The sequence below is a fragment of the Glycine soja genome, chromosome 17 (assembly GCF_004193775.1).
Source record: "Glycine soja cultivar W05 chromosome 17, ASM419377v2, whole genome shotgun sequence".
NCBI classification, from domain to species: Eukaryota; Viridiplantae; Streptophyta; class Magnoliopsida; order Fabales; family Fabaceae; genus Glycine; species Glycine soja.
The window spans coordinates 4,142,450-4,160,631 of record NC_041018.1 but is presented as its reverse complement, the minus strand read 5'-3'; the positions used below and the strand labels follow the sequence as shown (position 1 = coordinate 4,160,631).

At 31.6% G+C, this 18,182-nt stretch overlaps 2 protein-coding genes across 2 annotated transcripts; one reads left to right on the top strand and one right to left on the bottom strand.

The window, feature by feature from the left end:
• Positions 1-3,866: 3,866 nt before the first annotated feature.
• Positions 3,867-8,475, top strand: LOC114393084 (cytokinin dehydrogenase 3-like). Its single transcript, XM_028354345.1, has 5 exons — positions 3,867-4,604; positions 6,475-6,602; positions 6,847-7,113; positions 7,367-7,635; positions 7,941-8,475. The coding sequence occupies exons 1-5, from the start codon at positions 3,989-3,991 to the stop codon at positions 8,227-8,229; spliced, it is 1,569 nt and encodes a 522-aa protein (XP_028210146.1). The 5' UTR covers positions 3,867-3,988; the 3' UTR covers positions 8,230-8,475.
• Positions 8,476-12,111: 3,636 nt separating this feature from the next.
• LOC114392639 (cytokinin dehydrogenase 3-like) lies at positions 12,112-16,389 on the bottom strand. The gene is made up of 5 exons (XM_028353848.1): positions 15,564-16,389; positions 14,473-14,600; positions 13,448-13,723; positions 12,989-13,257; positions 12,112-12,824 (listed from the first exon to the last, which is right to left on the bottom strand). Exons 1-5 carry the CDS (start codon positions 16,186-16,188, stop codon positions 12,515-12,517), a joined length of 1,608 nt encoding a protein of 535 aa, XP_028209649.1. The 5' UTR covers positions 16,189-16,389; the 3' UTR covers positions 12,112-12,514.
• Between the last annotated feature and the right edge of the window lie 1,793 nt (positions 16,390-18,182).

The following is an 18,182-nucleotide window of genomic DNA, read 5'->3' as shown; positions in this document are numbered from 1 at the left end:
AACATCATCTAAAAAATAGTTTGGTCAATGTCGACCAATAGAATCTACCTGACCTCGGCTGAAAAACATCATTGGTCAACGTTGGCCGAAAAATCCCTAGTCTAAGTTGGCTAAAAAATAGCCATAATCAATGTCGAACAAAAAACCCTAGCCAACATCGACTATAAAATAGTCTTGGCTGATGTTGACTAAAAAATAGCTCTGATCGATGTCAACCAAAAAAACTCTAGTGAATGTCAGCTGAAAGAACCTAGTTGATGTCGACTAAAAATGATCATGCCTAATGTCGATCAAAAATACCTAACTGGTGTTAGTAGAAAAAATTCTAACTAATGTGGTTAAGAAATAACTCTGTCTGATGTTAGTAGAAAACCCTAGTTGATGTCAGCAAAAAAAATCCTAACCAATGTCAGTTAAAAAATTTTGTTGACATCAGTCAAAACACCCTAGCTAACATCAGCTTAAAAATAACCTTAGCTGATGTTGGCTAAAGAATAGCTTTGGTTGATGTTGGTTGGAAAAATCTAGCTGAAGTCGGCTGAAAAACCCTAGCAGATGTCAACTCAAAAGTTAGTCATGATCAATGTTAGTAGAAAAAATCTAGTCGATGTTGGTAAAAAAAATATTGGTCAACATCAATTGAAAAAATCTGGACAACAATGACCAAAAAATATCCTTGACCAATGTTAGCAAAAAATTCCCATGACTCACGTTAGTAAGAAAATATCCCTAATTATAACCAACATCATCTAAAAAAATCTTAATCGATATCGGCAAAAAATAGCTTTGGTTGACATCATACAAAAAAATTTGACCGAAAAAACCTCGACCAACGTCAGTGAAAAACAACTTATGTTGATTTCGGCCGTAAAAACTTTGGTCACCCGTAGTTGTGAGTGCTAAGTAAGAAAGAGTCGCGAGTAAGAACGTAAGTTAGAGTGAACATCTCCTAAAAAAGAATTTCAAATTCTTTATTTTTCGAGAGAATTTGAAATTCCACTGTTTTAGTCAATCAAAATAATTAATAAAAATACTAAAAATTGAATCTCCTTTCAAATATTATATCCAAACAAGTTATTTTTATCATAAATCATTTTAAATTCCTTGAAAAAATGAATTTTCGCTTCATCCAAAAACACTATAATCTCACACCATTTTCTATCATTTCAATTTATTTTTATATATATATTTTAAAAATTATATTAAATTATTGATCATACTTGTTTTAAATAGAATATAAAAATTAATAAATAACAAAAAAAGAATTGAATTATATTTTCAATGGTACTTTCAAGGATTTTTTGACAATCATATGTAGAATATTTATCTTAGGACACCAAACTTAGTTCCACTTGAATTAAGTGAAACTAAGGACTTGTTAGTGGATACTTGAATTAAGTGGAATTAAGGATTTGTTAGTGGATATTTTTAAGGTTTGATTAGGAAAAAAAACTAAGTAATCCAAATTGAATTATTCAAAATTATATTGAAATATCAAGTATTTTTTTTATCCATAAAAATTAAACTGGAGTACAAGAGGATTTAATTAAAGTTTCTATTTTGCATGTTCATTTTACATTAAATACTTCATTTGTTCTTGAATATAATATTTTTTTTAAAAAAATTTGTTTATCTCCCTTTTTATAAGATTATTTTTAAATTGTCTATCACGTTATTTTTTCCTCCAAAATATTCTTAATTAGTTTATCAAAAATACTAAAAATTAATAAGATAATTTAATTCTCTCTCTTATAAGAATTGAAAAAATGACTAACACATTAATTAGATATTGAGTAATTAAGTAGAAAAAGTGAGATGATGGGTCTCAATCATTTTGAAGGTAATTTTTAAAATAATATAAATCATTAAAAAAATTAATGCTATTAACAAAATTAACCAATTTTTTTAAGGGTGTAAATTAAGAACAAAGGTAGTAATTGATTTTATGTTTAGAATTAATTTTCAATTTGAAGCAAGCTAACTTTTGCATTTGGTAAAAGAAGTTATACTAAATTTTATTTCAAATATAAATCATATCACTTAAAAATTAATTATAACTTTCGGTAAAAAAAAATCAATTATAACTAAAATGAATTTTACAAACTCTAACCGTACACTCAAACATACTCAGAAATGCGCAGAATAATTACCGGGAATAACTTCCATATAAAGGCAAAGAGGGATGGATCGAAGTTCGTTTTTTTTTTCGGTCCATGGATCGATGTCTATGAGTCCTTCATGAGAGACCATTGCTAAGGATTGGGCCTTATTATTGGGCTAGCTTCATTAGGCTACAAATACCCACACAACATTATTCAACAATTAAATTAAAGAGCAAAAATAAAAACCATCACTCAACAATATATTTTTTCTGTATCAATCGGTATAATTTTTTGTTTCTCTTTGTTCATCAAATTTTAATTGAACGAGTATCTTGCTCTCAAATTCCATCCCACTGGGTCCAAGTATATTTAACTAGATCTCAAGTTTAAAATTAAAAATCCTATTAGAATTCAACTTTATTGTTAGTTCAGTAGACTTTAATTAGATTCACGAATCACAATGATGGTGTTTGTACTATTTCAAGAAATATTTTATGCAATCTTATATGGACCAACGGAAGACAAATAGTAGTTTGCCAATACGATACGCATTCACATTCAAGGGTGACGGTCCCAGTCTAAGCTTAGTTCAACTCTGAGAAATTTCCTCTAGCTAGTTTTTTTCTACATACAATACACGAGATACATGTTTTTGATACATCATACATGTGACCATATGATTACTGCTTAAACTTTTTAATGTATCAAGATTTTTCTTAATTGGTGTTGACCAACGTATCGGCCATTGTTGGCAACAGTGACATAATTAGGCTTACCCTGTACCCATAAATTATGCCTGATTTTTTCGATAAATAAATGAATATTAAAAATCATCATTTGGTTTTTCCCCCGAAGGCTTTTTTTTTTTTAAATGGGTAACTTCCTTTTCTTCCCAAAGTTTGAAGAAATTCATAGTTGACATGGAGCCATGGCATACGGTTCGATCAGTACGTACAAGATATTTCCATCCTATCTTGTATTCGTTAATTTTGGTTCTGCAAGTGCAAGATCATTTATTAATTCTATTCTTCAAACACAATCAACGTTTACCACACATATACGTGATGAAGTGTAAAGGCTTGGTGTTAGCCTGGACTTAATTAACGTTGTATAAAATCTCCCTGAATGTAACTTCACGTTGCAGTACAAAGAAAAAGAAGCAAAACATAAAAGGCGATGACTTGAACTTAAAAATATAACATTTAGTGTAAGTTAAAGATTGATATAATTACTATACTATAATTGAGCAAGTGTGGACTTTGATTAGATTGTAATATATATGATTTTTCTGAGACCTAATATATTCATAATAATTTCTCTATCAGAAATGTTTTCCGGCACAGGGAATGTTGTAATAAATTGATTTGCATGTCTAAACACCTCGAGTATCATATGGATATAAACACAACACAATATTATTGTCAACTGTTTAACAAATGATCGTTTGACTTTTGACGAAGTGTTACACGTTACACTAGTCATTAAATTAATATGAATAAAATTAAGAAAACACAGTGCAATCTTTTCAACATTTGACTATGATTTTAAACCGTCCAAGAGGAATAAATAATGTTGTAATCGGCAAAAAAGATAAGGCAACTAAACAAGTGGATCAAAATCCAAGTTTTTTCTAGCCTAAAGCGTGCAAATGAAAAAGGAAATTTACAGATCCAAGATTAGAACATAAAAGGCGTACAAATCAAAGCAACATACATAAACTACAATATAGTAGATCACGACGTTGTTCGTTACATTCAAAACTTAGCAGCCTCTTCCTCAAGTTTCCTATATATATATATATATATATATGTAACTAAGCAAGAACACTTTCATAGCCAATTAAATTCAAAGCAATAGTGCAACATTAACCAAATTCTCTCTAAAAAATGGCAAGTTATTATTATAGATTTTCAAAAGCTTTGATTATGCTATGTTTAACTTGCATAGTGTTGATCACACAGGCACAATCACAAACATGGTCATTACTCCAAGCACCAAAAGAAATAACCCTTAAGCTCATTCGTGACCCCGTGACCCTTTCACTAGCCTCAATTGATTATGGCCACATAGTTCATGACAACCCTTTTGCAATATTTGCCCCATCTTCCATTAGTGACATCTCACTCTTGATAAATTTCTCAAATTCTCTGGCCATCCCTATCACCATAGCTCCTAGAGGGCAAGCCCACTCGGTTCATGGACAAGCCATGACAAATCATGGGGTTGTGGTGAACATGACTGAGTTGAATGGCTTTAGAAATGGTGATGGGATTGTAGTAGTGGTTGATGACACAACTATTGGTCCATATGCAGATGTGGGTGGTGAACAAATTTGGATTGATGTGTTGCATGCAACACTCGAGCGTGGACTCACACCCCTCTCTTGGACAGATTACTTGTACTTATCGGTTGGTGGAACTCTCTCCAATGCTGGGATAAGTGGCCAAACCTTCAGGTTTGGTCCTCAGATTTCCAATGTTCATCAATTGGATGTTGTTACGGGTATGTATGGTTATTCTCTTCCCTAGCCAATAACTTTTCCAAATGAAATTATTTAAATCTTTACACTAAGTTCATTAATCATAATTGAATTAACATAGAGAATTTACATAAAAATAATCAAAAATCAATTAGGCAGAGGGGAAAGAGAGAATGTGTTTCTGTTACTCTCTCTTGCACACATACACACGTATATAAAGATGAATAGGTTTAAGTGGTTAAATTTAAAGTTTTATAATCTAAATTAATTATATATTTTGATTCTTAACTTCATTGGTTTAATTTAACGTAATATATTTTAAAAAATATATAATTATTTAATTTGATTACTGTTGTTTGATTTTCATAATACTTTCTCTAAACAATTTTGACTTTATGGTTAGAATGATAAAAATAATATTTATATAAATTCATTAAATAAAATAATATAGTCAAAGTATGAATCGATTCATCCTCTCTTAAAAAATTTGGGAAAGGATCAAACAATAGCTATGTGCATCATATATATATAAGTCAATACTATGGAACAAATATGCAATAAATAGTTCTATATGACTATTCAATTTTTAAAATTTCATGAATACATCCATTAGACTAAGACACCTTGAACATCTTAGGTATATTATTAAAAAAATTCAGACAAATGAGTTTTTCTAAATCAACTCAGAATTTGATGAAACAAGTTGACTAAACTAACTTGATTTCACATCATATCTTTAAAGAAGATCTTAAACTTGTTTCTTTATGAAGTAAGAATTGACCATGTCATTAAAAATTGACTAGGGTTATGAGATTTAGTAGTTCTTCGGAATTTGCCAGGTTCAAAATCTTATGATGTCTAGTTGAAGCTTATCTCTTTATTTACAAATTACAACTTAGATATGTCTATCGTCAAAGTTAATTAAAATATACGTGTGTGCTGCAATATATTTTATTGATCCCTAACCAGAAAAGAATAAATGTCTACTTTCTAGCTAATATTTTTTTTTTATTATTGAAATCTAGCTTATCTTTTGCGTAGAATTTTAGCATGAAAAAAAAAAGGGAACCGGGGAAGGTGGGGGTTGAATAATTTCTGGCGACCAATCTTTAGGTCTTAAATAAGTCGTCAGCCAACAAATTTGTCAGCACGCACTCTTGTTCTCTTTCTAATATATTTTCGATTTTAAAATGAAAACTCTCTTCAAATTAACAATTGAAATTTATTATTTCCCTGCTCAATTTAGGGAAAATTCACTTTAAAAAAATAGAAGTCAACTCTTAGTTAGGTCTAAGGAAACTAGGAAAGATCTACTCCTGAATTTTCGATTTTTGCCATTTGGTAGTCTGGCAAGTTTACTGAGTATTCATTTATTCAAATAATGTATTACATATTTAATGGTTGCGGTAAGACAATCGAGAAATGATTTTCAAGTGGTAATATAAATAATGGTCTAAAAATTAATTGATTGTAGTTAAAGTTTATTCGAGCTTGATGTATATTTAGCGATATATAATCTTAATAATGGTGTAAATACATATATATGAATATGAAGTAATATGGAACTAAAAATGATAATAACAATAATAATAATTCTAGAAACATTAATTCATGGACGGGTTCTTTAGAAACATCTAAATGTTTTTTATTATTATTGAAAAGAATGGTTGTTGGCTTTTATACATCAGTAATTAGATTTATTTTTTTTAAAGCAGAAAACGCATTTATTGAAGCAAGAAACGTGTTTCACTTATTAGAAATTGATCGAGCACACGGTTTTCATTTTTGTCAAATTTGTACACGATAATTTTCTGTTCTTTATTGTCTTTTGTAATATACATTTTTTCATTGGAACACTTGATATATACACATGCTTACACTTGGCTTCAACAGGGAAAGGAGACCTAGTGACGTGTTCTGCGGAGAACAACTCGGAGTTATTTTACGCCGTTCTAGGAGGTTTAGGCCAATTTGGAATTATAACCAGGGCAAGAATAGCTCTTGGGCCAGCACCAACGAGGGCAAGTATCATGCATATTCTTTTTATTTTATTTTATCATACAGATAATTTTAAAGAAAAAACTAAAACAGACAAATTCCATGCATATATATGGTTAGTAAGTCACAATCACAATTAGTTGCTTGCTAGTATTTTACAATTACGTGCCAAAACTTTTTAGAATTTTTTTACAATAAATAATAAATCTTCATTAGTTATGACCCTTAATTAATAAAAAATAATCATGTACGCTTAATCGCTTGCAGGTGAAGTGGCTCCGTTTGCTTTACAACGATTTCTCTGCATTTTCTGGAGACCAAGAACACTTAATCTCTTTCAATGGAATAAACGAGACTAATGCAGCTGATTATGTAGAAGGTTTTCTTTTGCAAAATCAGCCACCACTGGACCTTTCCTTTTATCCAGAACCTGATCAACCTCGCATAACTTCCCTTGTAACCCAATACGGCATCATCTACGTCATAGAACTTGTCAAATATTACGACAATAGTACTCAAGAACACGTTGATGAGGTACTAAACTAATTTAATTAACTTTTATATTTGATTATAATGTATTGACAATGTAAAAGTTGTCTACATTGTCAATTATAATGTATGATATTGCTGATTTTTTAGATCGAGTTTCTAATTTATATTGACAATGTATAAGTTTTTTTTTTATAATAACAAGAATGCTAGATCTTCTTGGTTAGGAATTAAATTTTTATGATAAACTTATATATGAAGGCTTCACTAAGTTATTTTGTTGTTATTTCTTAAATAGGATGTGAAACTTTTGGTCGAGAGATTAAAGTTTTTTCCTACGTTTATGTTTGAAAAAGATGTGTCGTACGAAGAGTTCCTAAACAGGGTTCATGCTGACGAGCTTTTCCTAAGGTCACAAGGGCTTTGGGATGTTCCTCATCCTTGGTTAAACCTCTTTGTTCCAGCATCTCGAATCTCGGATTTCGATGAAGGTGTGTTCAAGGGCATTATTCTCCAGCAAAATATCACTGCAGGACTTGTGATAATCTATCCCATGAACCGAACCAAGTAAGTTTTATGAGATTAATCAAAGATATATTAAAAATATTTTTTTTTTACATAATTATCAAATTACAACTTATTATATAATAAATTTATTAATTTTTAAAGTAATTATTTTAAAATATTTTAAATGATAAATTTTATTTAAATGACAATCTAAAATTATTTTATATTATATTATTAGCGTAAAACATTAACCTCTTACCATTAATTGCCACAAAAAGTATATACATATGTTTGATTAATTTGGTATGTCTGTGGAGTTAATACTTAGTACAGAATTAATTAAAATGCATTTAATTAATTCACAGGTGGGATGATAACATGTCAGCAGTTACACCTCATGATGATGTTTTCTACGTGGTGTCATTTCTTCGTTCAACTGTGTTTGATAAGTTGGAGGAATTTAAGGCTCAAAACCGACAAATATTACAGTTCTGTGCGAATGCTGGTATGGGGATAAAGCAATATCTTCCCCAAAACAAAACTCGGGAAAAATGGGAGGAGCAGTTTGGGCCCAAATGGAAAACTTTCAAACAAAGAAAAGCTCAATTTGATCCCAACAGAATATTGTCACCTGGACAGGGGATTTTCAATTAAATGTAAAATAATCTATGATTCAATTTTCCATCTTTAATTTTATAGTATACTACGTCTAATTTGTTGTACAGGTGTTAATAAAGCAGTTTACTAGGTAATATATGCATTTTTTGTCACGAATATTTGTATGTCTGTATACGGCTTAACATGAGTTACGTAGCTCGTAACTAGCTCAAAACTTCATAGATGTGTAGTAAATAAAAATGTTATATATAATACATGTCACTGTATATTTGGTTTGCTGAATTAGCCGGCAATGTACCACATATTTTTCTTGATTACCGAACGTGCGAATTAATCTTGGTGTGACTATGGCAAAAAAAGAAAAAAAATTAAGGAAATCAAAAAAGCATTTATCATTGCTTGCTAAATAATTAACCAAGTTTGTGAAGGGTTAGTGAAGGACGCACTCTATTTCTTTCGCTAAATAGCGAGCTATTCATGAGAGAATATTTCCCTTACTAATTCCTCATTATTTTGTGATATTCTTGTAGTAATATGAGAAATCTATCAATTGTTCTCATAGTGGAGTCATCTCATTTAAACCGAGTGTATTTTTCTTTTCAATCACATGCACATATAGAAGGTCCATGTCAGTAGTAAATATATTGTAGGAAAATCAACATGTTCCTTGATATCCCAAACATAACTTATGCCCTTCTTTTCTCCTTACTCACCATTGCATTGAAGTCCCCCTCCAATATACCAAAACTTACCTCTAGAGCGCCCTTCTTGGACATGAATAAGTCTTGCCAAAGCTTCCTTTTGTTGGACAAGTCACACAAAATATATATTAACAATTAATATAGTACCTAGCTGACAAAGATAAAATAGTCTTCATCATATCAGACCATGCAAACTTTTGATATCAGATAATTATTTTTTAATATTTAACTATCCATTTTATTTTAAATTTTAAATAGATAACCTAATTGTAATTGGTTACCTAGCTGACAAAGATAAAATAGTCTTCATCATATCAGACCATGCAAACTTTTGATATCCGATAATTATTTTTTAATATTTAACTATCCATTTTATTTTAAATTTTAAATAGATAACCTAATTGTAATTGGTGATTTTAACAAAAAAACCATTTAATTTTTATTGCCTTCTCATCATGGCTCCCCTAATAGGACAGATCTGATAAAGTTTAAACAAATCAACCCTAAAATTAATTAATTCTTTTTATTTTTTAAGTTTAAATAAAAATAAGAGGGTTACTATAAAAAAGAGAAAGGGACAAAATTAAGTAATAGAGACATCACGCCATATTTTAGAATTAGTCAGTGGAAAAGGAAGTAGAGAAAGGAACTAATTATCATTAGCTGCTATATAATCATGCTCTTTTTCTATCTATTGTCAACATTAGTATAATTCACAGCGGTGAATGTTGGGATCCTGTCCTGGATTTTCCACAACAACCAGACATGGATCCGGCAAAGCATATCTAGTTATCTACAATGGAGGCACCAAAAAAGTCAAAAAAAAGAGGAGAATGAAAGAAAGAATTGATGAGGGCAGATGCTAACTTTTCTTGTCTCCACTTTGCCTGCAAGCTGGAATTAAGTGTTGCAACATAATTATGTTCTCCTTCAATAGCCTGCCTCTGGTCCCAATATGGAGGCCTCAAAGCAAATAACCTCTAATTCATTAATCCACGTTTAATTAGAATTAAGGCTTTTACGAATTATTCAAATAAAATTTTAATTTTAATTAAAGAACATCGAGAGAGACACTAGTAAGTATTGGACACAAACAGTGACAGTGACAAATTAATGACCCTAAATAATTAATATAAGAAATCAAAATTAATAATAATTATTATGAAAAAAAGTAAAAAAATAATAATAATAAAGGATTCAAACATATAAAATTAGAAGAGACAAAATATATACATTTATTATATTTATATGTAAATTTTTTTAAATGAGCGGTACAACGGCTGAAATGTATGCTATTTACATTTTGAATAAAAAAAATCTCATTTTATGGCCATGGGGCAAAAGCAAGTGAGAACTACTCAGAATGGATTAGACAGGATTTATTGTCAAATCTTCCTAGTTAATTTAAATGATAAGAATGACAGCTAAATTTGGTTTTACTTTAATTTAAATGATATTTTGATTAGTAGAAGAACTCGTTGCTTTATACTTTTGTGACAACAAAGGCCCTCGTGGGTCTATCTGAATCAAAAGTCAAAAATTATTCCAATGCTTGAACGACAAATTATAAGCCAACCTAATAGTTTTAGTTGATGTGACTGAAGGAAAAATGGATTTATGTGATATTCTTTCGGTTTCGGATTCCACCATAACAACTCACAATGAAAATCGTCTTTTGCTTTCTCAACTAACTAGGAGCGAGTTTGTGGCTCTAATTATAAGTCATGAGTACTAATTTAACTGATTAATTTAAATAATCCTACACACGTTGAGAACTTAACTGATTAAGGAACAAATATGCAAACTCAGCCTAACCAGTGTGTACGTGGCTCACACCACACCCTACGAGAGGCAAATACGTTAGCCGACCATAATCATATGGCTTCTTTTGGACACCAGCTTACTGAACCGATATATTTTTGCACACCCTTATCCCTTCCCTGGGTTAGGGTTAGTTAAATCCTTGGATTTTTTTTGTTGATAAATTACATCGTTGGATTTAAGTGTAGTGACTTAGGGCATCGTAAAATATACAATATCTTGAATTCGTCTTATATCTATGTAACAAACACAGTCATCTCTTAGTCTACTTACTATACCTAATTAATTGAATGAATACAAAATAATAAAAGTGTATCTAACACACACGTATATATTACCAACCCCCCTCGAAAGCGTTGATTCTTCTTCCTTAAGGTATGTGTGCCTGTCATTTTTTTTTTGGGGTGCATTGTGCGCGAATTGTTGTAACGTTTTTATTCTTCCCTTGCGTCTGATTCTGATATGCCTTATTTGTAACATCATTTCACGACCTTATTCTTTCTAATTAATCTTCTTTCGTTTTTTTTTTTTTTTGGGAGAGGGGGGGGGGGGGGGGGGGGGGGCGTATGCTAATGGTGAGTTTTTTTGCAGGTGAAATTTATTAAAAAATATAAAATCACTTCAACAGTTCAACCCATAAATGACAATCAAGCGAAGAGTGCGAGAAATTAATTTACCTAACTATAAAATCAACTACCTAAGACAGGACTGGGTGCAAACAAATGAACTAAGGACTAAGGAGTCATACACCAATTTGAAATAACAGATAAAAATTGTTTGTGAGAATTCTCTCTCTCTCTCTCTCTCTCTATATATATATATATATATATATATATATATATATATATATTATTTTCATAAAATTTTCAAGATATTATAATTATTGTTGTTAATATTAATTCCACCCTTTGTTTTGCAAAATGTTTAAGGGTTCTTTATTATAAATATTTTCTTAAGAATATACTCTAGATCTCACTTGGTGAGAGCCTAGCTAATCTCTCAAATTACAATCAAATACTAAAACAAATTATATCTCTAAAATAAGTTTCTTCGTTTTTTTTTAATTTTTTATTATTTTGTGTTGGTTAGTTATTTCTTTATATAATAAATTTTATCCTCGCTGGAAATTAACCTAAAATCAACGTCTAGCTAGGTTCATCGATCAATTATGAACCCTATAAGGACTATGTGTTATTGTTTATTTGTTGCTTTAATAGCATTTTATGTTATCATATTCATATCTATCTTATTATCTAGCAACCTGGATTGATTATGGCATACAACTTTTTGTTTTTGACAAATATTATGGCATGCAACTTGGGTACAATTATACTCGTCATTGTATAAATTAATTATAATCATTGATATATATGTTTGCACCAGTGCGAAAGTAATATAATGCAAAACAAAATTATATAAGAGAAAGACAGAATCGTTAAACATTTAATATTGGAGGACTATAACTCACAGCATCTTCAATATGATCCGAATTTCTCCACACACTATATAGCAAGTTGGGTGACAGACAGTGTGAGAGACAACTGTGCTTCTTGTACCTACCAGTACGACTTTGTCAACCTAACGTATCTAAGGTAATATGTAGCATAATAGGTGCCAAAAGTACTCATGCAGCCTTTAATGCCCCACCTTATTAATTTCTCTAGCTAGCAATGCAAACTTTAGCATACAAAAGCCATCTTGGTCTTGGTTACACTGTATGTACACCTGTCCCTAGCTAGCCATCTAATTGAGGTAGTCCCACCACAAAACATTTTTACTTTTTTTATTAGGGAAAATATTTAAAACACTGGCTGTAATTTTTTGTGGAAGATTTTTTGCCCAGGTGATAGAATCATTCTTGGATCAAACTGATGTTTTCTTTCTAAGAATTTCATCCATTTAGCACCAAAATGGTTTGTCCAATCTTCTTGTGTGCTGTGGTTGGGAAGATATTGCTTGACCATGATGCCAGCATCTCTACAGAACTCCAAAATTTCTCTGTTTTGAGCATCATATGCCTTCCAAGTATCAAACCCACTTGAGTGCAAAAACCCAACTGTGTAGAAAACATCCTCGTCTGGTATAGATGCTGACATCCTATCGTCCCACCTGGAATTAAATTTCATATTATTAATTATTATTCTCTTTTGCATTTTAATTGAAAAAAGAAATAAAATTGATATTGAGTTGAATGGTCAGAAAATTAAAAGATTGCATCACACACTCCTGAATTATAATGACACTAGATTGTGATTCATGCATTCAAGGCTTACTTGTTTCTATTCATGGGATAAACCAAGACTGGTCCAGAGGAGATGTTTCTTTTAAGAACTATATCTTTGAATACTCCTGAATTAAAATCCAAGATTTGAGATTTTGGTATAAACAAATTAAGCCACGGGTGAGGAACTTCCCACAGTCCTTGTGACTGAAGTTTCAACTCTCCACTTCGGACCCTATTCAAGAACTCAACGTACGAGACATTTTTCTCATAATTAAATCCAGGGATATAGGCTAGTCCTTGGAGCAAAACTTCAATTTCCTACAGAGACAAAGAAAAATAAAAAAATTATTATGGGTTATTAAGGTGTAATAATTAATATCCAAGAAAACACACAATATCTAGGCATTTGCTTTTGACTTTTTGGGATTGTGCCTTTTATTTTATTTTTTAAACAAAGAAATGTGACAAGATCTAACTATATATAATAGATATGACTAGACGAGGTTACCTTGTCCACATTTAACTCGGTTTGTTCGTCATAATATTTAGCCACTTCAAGACAGTAGAGGATGCTATGTTCAGTTATTAAAGAAGCTATTCTGGGATGGTCAGATAGAGGGAAGAAAGAGGATCTCCAATTATTTATGGGACCTTGGTTCATTAGCAGCATCCCTTCCAGAAAATCCAATGCGTTCTTTTGTTTCCTTCCATTGATTGAGATTAATCGTTCCTGGTCTTTGGTAAAAGCAGAAAAGTCACTATAAAGTAGTCTGACCCACTTAACCTGCATGCCAACAAAAATTCACCATTAATAATGTCTTATACTAGTAAACTTACTAACGAAATAGAATATAATAAAATGAAATACATGAGAGAGAGACGTATTTATGTATTTTAGTATGTATGAATGTATGTGCAACCAGTCCCATCAAAATTGGAAGGATAAATAAAGATAAGAATACGGTAGTAATTAATATGTGGTGGCTTGTTTCTCCAGACTTCAAATCTCCTCATGCTTCAAGTCTCAACTCTCAGGTATGTAAGATTAGTACTGTATGCATGGACTTAAGTGAAGGTCTTTTTCAAAAGGGTACTTTTTGTAGATAAGATTTTAAGTCACTGAAAGAATTAACATGATCATTCATAATTATAGTTTTTCTAATTCTATTGGCTTAATATAAGAGTCATGATAACTTCAAGAGGGACTTCCGATTTTTTTTTTTCTTTTTCAAACCAAGATTAATATGCTTTCAACTTCAAAAATCCACATTCAGTGATTCAAACCCTTACGTACGTATAACTCGTCCTATTTTCATTTGTGTATGTGTTCATCATGGATGACTAACACACCAACATAAAATGAAATGTATGGTACTATAGTTCATACATATATGGGTGCCAACTACCACTTGGTAGATTTACAAAATGACAATTCACCGTAAAAAAAAATGACAATTCGATTAGGTGTCACTATATGAATTGGTGGAGGAAAAGCTACAAGACAAAATTCTAGTCAATTCTCTATAAACGTACCCTTTTGGGTGCTGGCTCAAGAGCAATTCTCGCCCTTGCTATAACTCCAAATTGTCCCAAGCCTCCAAGAACCGCGTGGAATAACTCCAAGTTCTTCTGTGAAGAGCATGTTACGAACTCTCCTTTTCCTGAAATCAAGTAGATGACAAAAACTATTTATTAAAATCATATAATTTAGATGCATGCATGCGCCAATTATAAGAGTAATTAACATTTTTCCATGTTTGTATTTCAGTCTTTTCTCATATGAATGAATTGACCAAATATGAACGACTTAACCAACATAAAGTTAATCAAGAATATAAAATTATGACCGTGGACCTATATAGTTCTAACTTCTAAACCCTTGGAAAGTTTGCATCGCTCACCCATATTGTAGACAAAGACTATTCCTGTTTTAATTAGATTCAACAACCACACTAACTGGGAAGTGGGAATATATAAAACGTGTTCAAGAAATCATATCAAATATATTTAGCAGAACTTCATCTATGACGTACCATGTCATGTCATAAGAGACAAAACGGAAACAGCCATTTGTTTTTCTTAAGTGGTAGATATCTCAAGAAAATTTCAATTTTCTCTTTTTCCAAGTTTCACGAACACGTTCTCAACAAAAATTAGGCGATAGAAACACGCAAAACACAAACACAATGTCAGGTGCTGTTGCCGCTATTGTTTCTAATTTTATATAAGATGAAAACATTAGTTGCCAAGACGCACTAAAAAATCATTAACATCACTGACGAATCAGTTAATTTGTAATTTTTAGAAAACTTGTCACCATATTTTTTGTGATGCTACAAAATATTAATGACTAAAAAAACAAGTGATGCCAATATATTTTTTTGTGCCACTGATACATTATTTTTTTGTAGTGGTGGTACGAAATGTCAATTTTAATTAGAAATCCTAACTTATATATGAAAAATGGAAAATAAACTAACTTAATACCAGTAGTTATTAGATTAATTGTGTGGTTAAAAAAAGAAAGAAAAGAGGAAACGAAAGTTAATTCAATTTTTTCAAAAAAAACTAACAAGCTAATAATATTAACATTTATTGATTAAAAAAAACAACTAACTCCATACCAGTGATGACATCCATTTCATGAACGTTGCTGATTTGAGGTCCATAACGGAAGCTCTGGCCACTGATTCCAGCATTAGAAAGTGTCCCTCCCACGGTCAAGTACAAATAATCAGTCCAAGAAACTGGTGCAAGTCCATATTCAAGTGTGGCATGTAGCACATCAATCCAGAGTTGTTCCCCTCCAACATCAGCATAGTGACCCATCAAAGGGTCCTTAGAGACACTAATCGCAACCCCATTTCTTTGTTTTCTTAGGCTGGCCATGTCCACCACAATCCCATCACGAGCCATGGCTTGTCCATGAGTGGAGTGGCCTTGGCCCCTCGCAGCTATGTCAAAAGGGGCAAAGCTATTGTACGAAGATTTTATCAAGGTGACTATGTCATCTATAGAAGATGGACGAAACACAGCTAATGGGAATTCATGCGTTAAATGGCCATAGTCCCTTGAAGCCATTTGAATGGTTTCAGGGTCATCATGGAGTTTGTGGGATATGTTATCAATGTCAAGCTCTGATAGAATCGGAGCTTTCCATTGCTCAGTTTTTCCCACAGTGAATATCAAACGGGTTATGGTTACTAGCAGTAGTATGAAGTAGGTTAAAAAAGGGTAGTTTAGAGCCATTTTGGAGAAAGAGAAAGAGAGAACAAAGAGAGAGGGAGAGAGAGATGAGCTGGATTATGACTAGTTGTGTTGAAGAAGAAGAGAACAAGAGGAAAAAGTTTGGAGTTGTGGTGTGTTGGTGGGTGAAGGGAGAAGGGCTATAAATAGAAAGAAGAAGCTAGCTTGCATGAGAAAGAGAGGGTTAGAAATACAAAAATGATTTTACACACTTTTTTGGGCTGTATACATATCGGACCGATGAATATTAATTACTATTATGGAAGACAGAAATAAGAAAAAGAGAAAAATTGTACACGTAAGAGGTGATGTGATAAGAAAAAAAAATGAAAAATAAAAATACATGTCAGATGAGTGTAAAAATAGAGAGTTAAAAATATTGGGTTAATTACAAGTTATAATATATATCATGTTACATCTTTAAGATGAGAAGGGAAAGTTAATTACATGTTGGGCAAACAAATGTCAAATTCAAAGATACGATGGAAATGGAATCGGATAATAGAGTATGAAGTTTCATGTGAATTGTGAGGAGACTATAAAAAGGAAATTGATTAATTAATATTTGCGTACGTGTTTCTAGAGATTGTGTATGAATCATCATGATCACGAAGATCCCCAGCAATTGAACATTTGAACCCACAGATTTCTACCATTTATGTGGGCCTTTGAAGGGACCAAAATGGGATTAGTGAAATCTGGCCGTTGATTGTCAACATTGGTCAAGTTTCATCTAGTCATATATAAATTACGTACCCCACATTGGTTTTTTTATTACCTCTTGGTATTGGTATTTCCTATTTTAAGGATGAAGGTGAGTCAAAATTAGGTAATTATCAAAAGGATCTCTTAAGATATGTTTTCGGGATCAGAAAACTTCTCATTCATCAAACTACTATTTTGCATTCAACTTTTCTGGTTCATGGAAGGGTAATATATAACAATGGGAACGGAGGGAGACATGACACCGGATTTTCTTCAGGCCAAGATTTTGTCTGTGAGCATCTAAAGCAACATGTAATCAATGAAAAGTCAAGCAGGGAAATGAAACTATAATTATACCCACCAATGTGTTTGTCTCGCTACACTTAACACGTTTCCATGCCATTATTCTCTCTCAAATTTTATTTGTTCAAAGCCAAATAAAAATAACTATGTCCGATTCCGTGCCATTATTAGATTGGTAATTAAGGAGAATGTTCATTATCATTAATAATTAGTTGGTCCCTGGTGTAAATATACCTAACAAACCAATTGTTCATGCCCTGCCTTACATGATATGTGAGTAAAAAAATATTGCAAAGCACCCTGGCATGTATGGTATAAAATAATAAAAATATGGGAAGAAAACAACGACATGCCATGCACATGCATATTATAGATAGCAATTTAATTTGTCCCTGGCTAGCTTCCCGTGCATACACTATAATTCTGTTGGTGATAAGAGTTTATATATATGCTAGCAAATGGACAAAAACATATATTGTGTATAAAGAATGTCAGGATATTGTGAACCATATAAATTATATATATTTAATGTATGCATCATATTGTTCTTTTGTGGATTACAAGTTAAATTAAATTAAACAAATTAGGCAAAGACAAATAAGTGATCTCAGTTCCTAAGCTAAGAATTCTATATACAAATTTGACTAAGAACAAAAGGGCGTTCAATGAACAATCTTTGACCTATAGATCTCGCAGGTAAGAGGAGCTATCAGCTGATAACAAGACCCTCCACCATGCAACGCTATGTGGAACCATATTCTACTAATACTTCCTATTGAAGATTTGTAATCTTTGACGATATGTATGCTACATGCACGACTAACAATAAATTTTAAAGAAAGACTTACAAGGCTAAGGGGTTCATTAAATAGGATTGACTACAGAAAAATGGTTGGAGATACTCACAGTCTTGACTTGTTCATGGGCACAACAGAATGCATAACTTTCCTCTTGTTCAAACAGTGGTAGTTAGGTCTTGTACCTAATGA

Bases quoted from the DNA above. Each gene is read 5' to 3' on its own strand.
- LOC114393084 (XM_028354345.1), top strand. From the start codon at position 3,989: ATGGCAAGTTATTATTATAGATTTTCAAAAGCTTTGATTATGCTATGT. The intron at 7,114-7,366 runs GTACTAAACTAA...TTTCTTAAATAG, and splicing joins CTCAAGAACACGTTGATGAG to GATGTGAAACTTTTGGTCGA. The intron at 7,636-7,940 runs GTAAGTTTTATG...ATTAATTCACAG, and splicing joins TATCCCATGAACCGAACCAA to GTGGGATGATAACATGTCAG.
- LOC114392639 (XM_028353848.1), bottom strand. From the start codon at position 16,188: ATGGCTCTAAACTACCCTTTTTTAACCTACTTCATACTACTGCTAGTA. The intron at 14,601-15,563 runs GTATGGAGTTAG...ACTTGATTTCAG, and splicing joins TGAAATGGATGTCATCACTG to GAAAAGGAGAGTTCGTAACA. The intron at 13,724-14,472 runs GTACGTTTATAG...GTTGGCATGCAG, and splicing joins TTGAGCCAGCACCCAAAAGG to GTTAAGTGGGTCAGACTACT.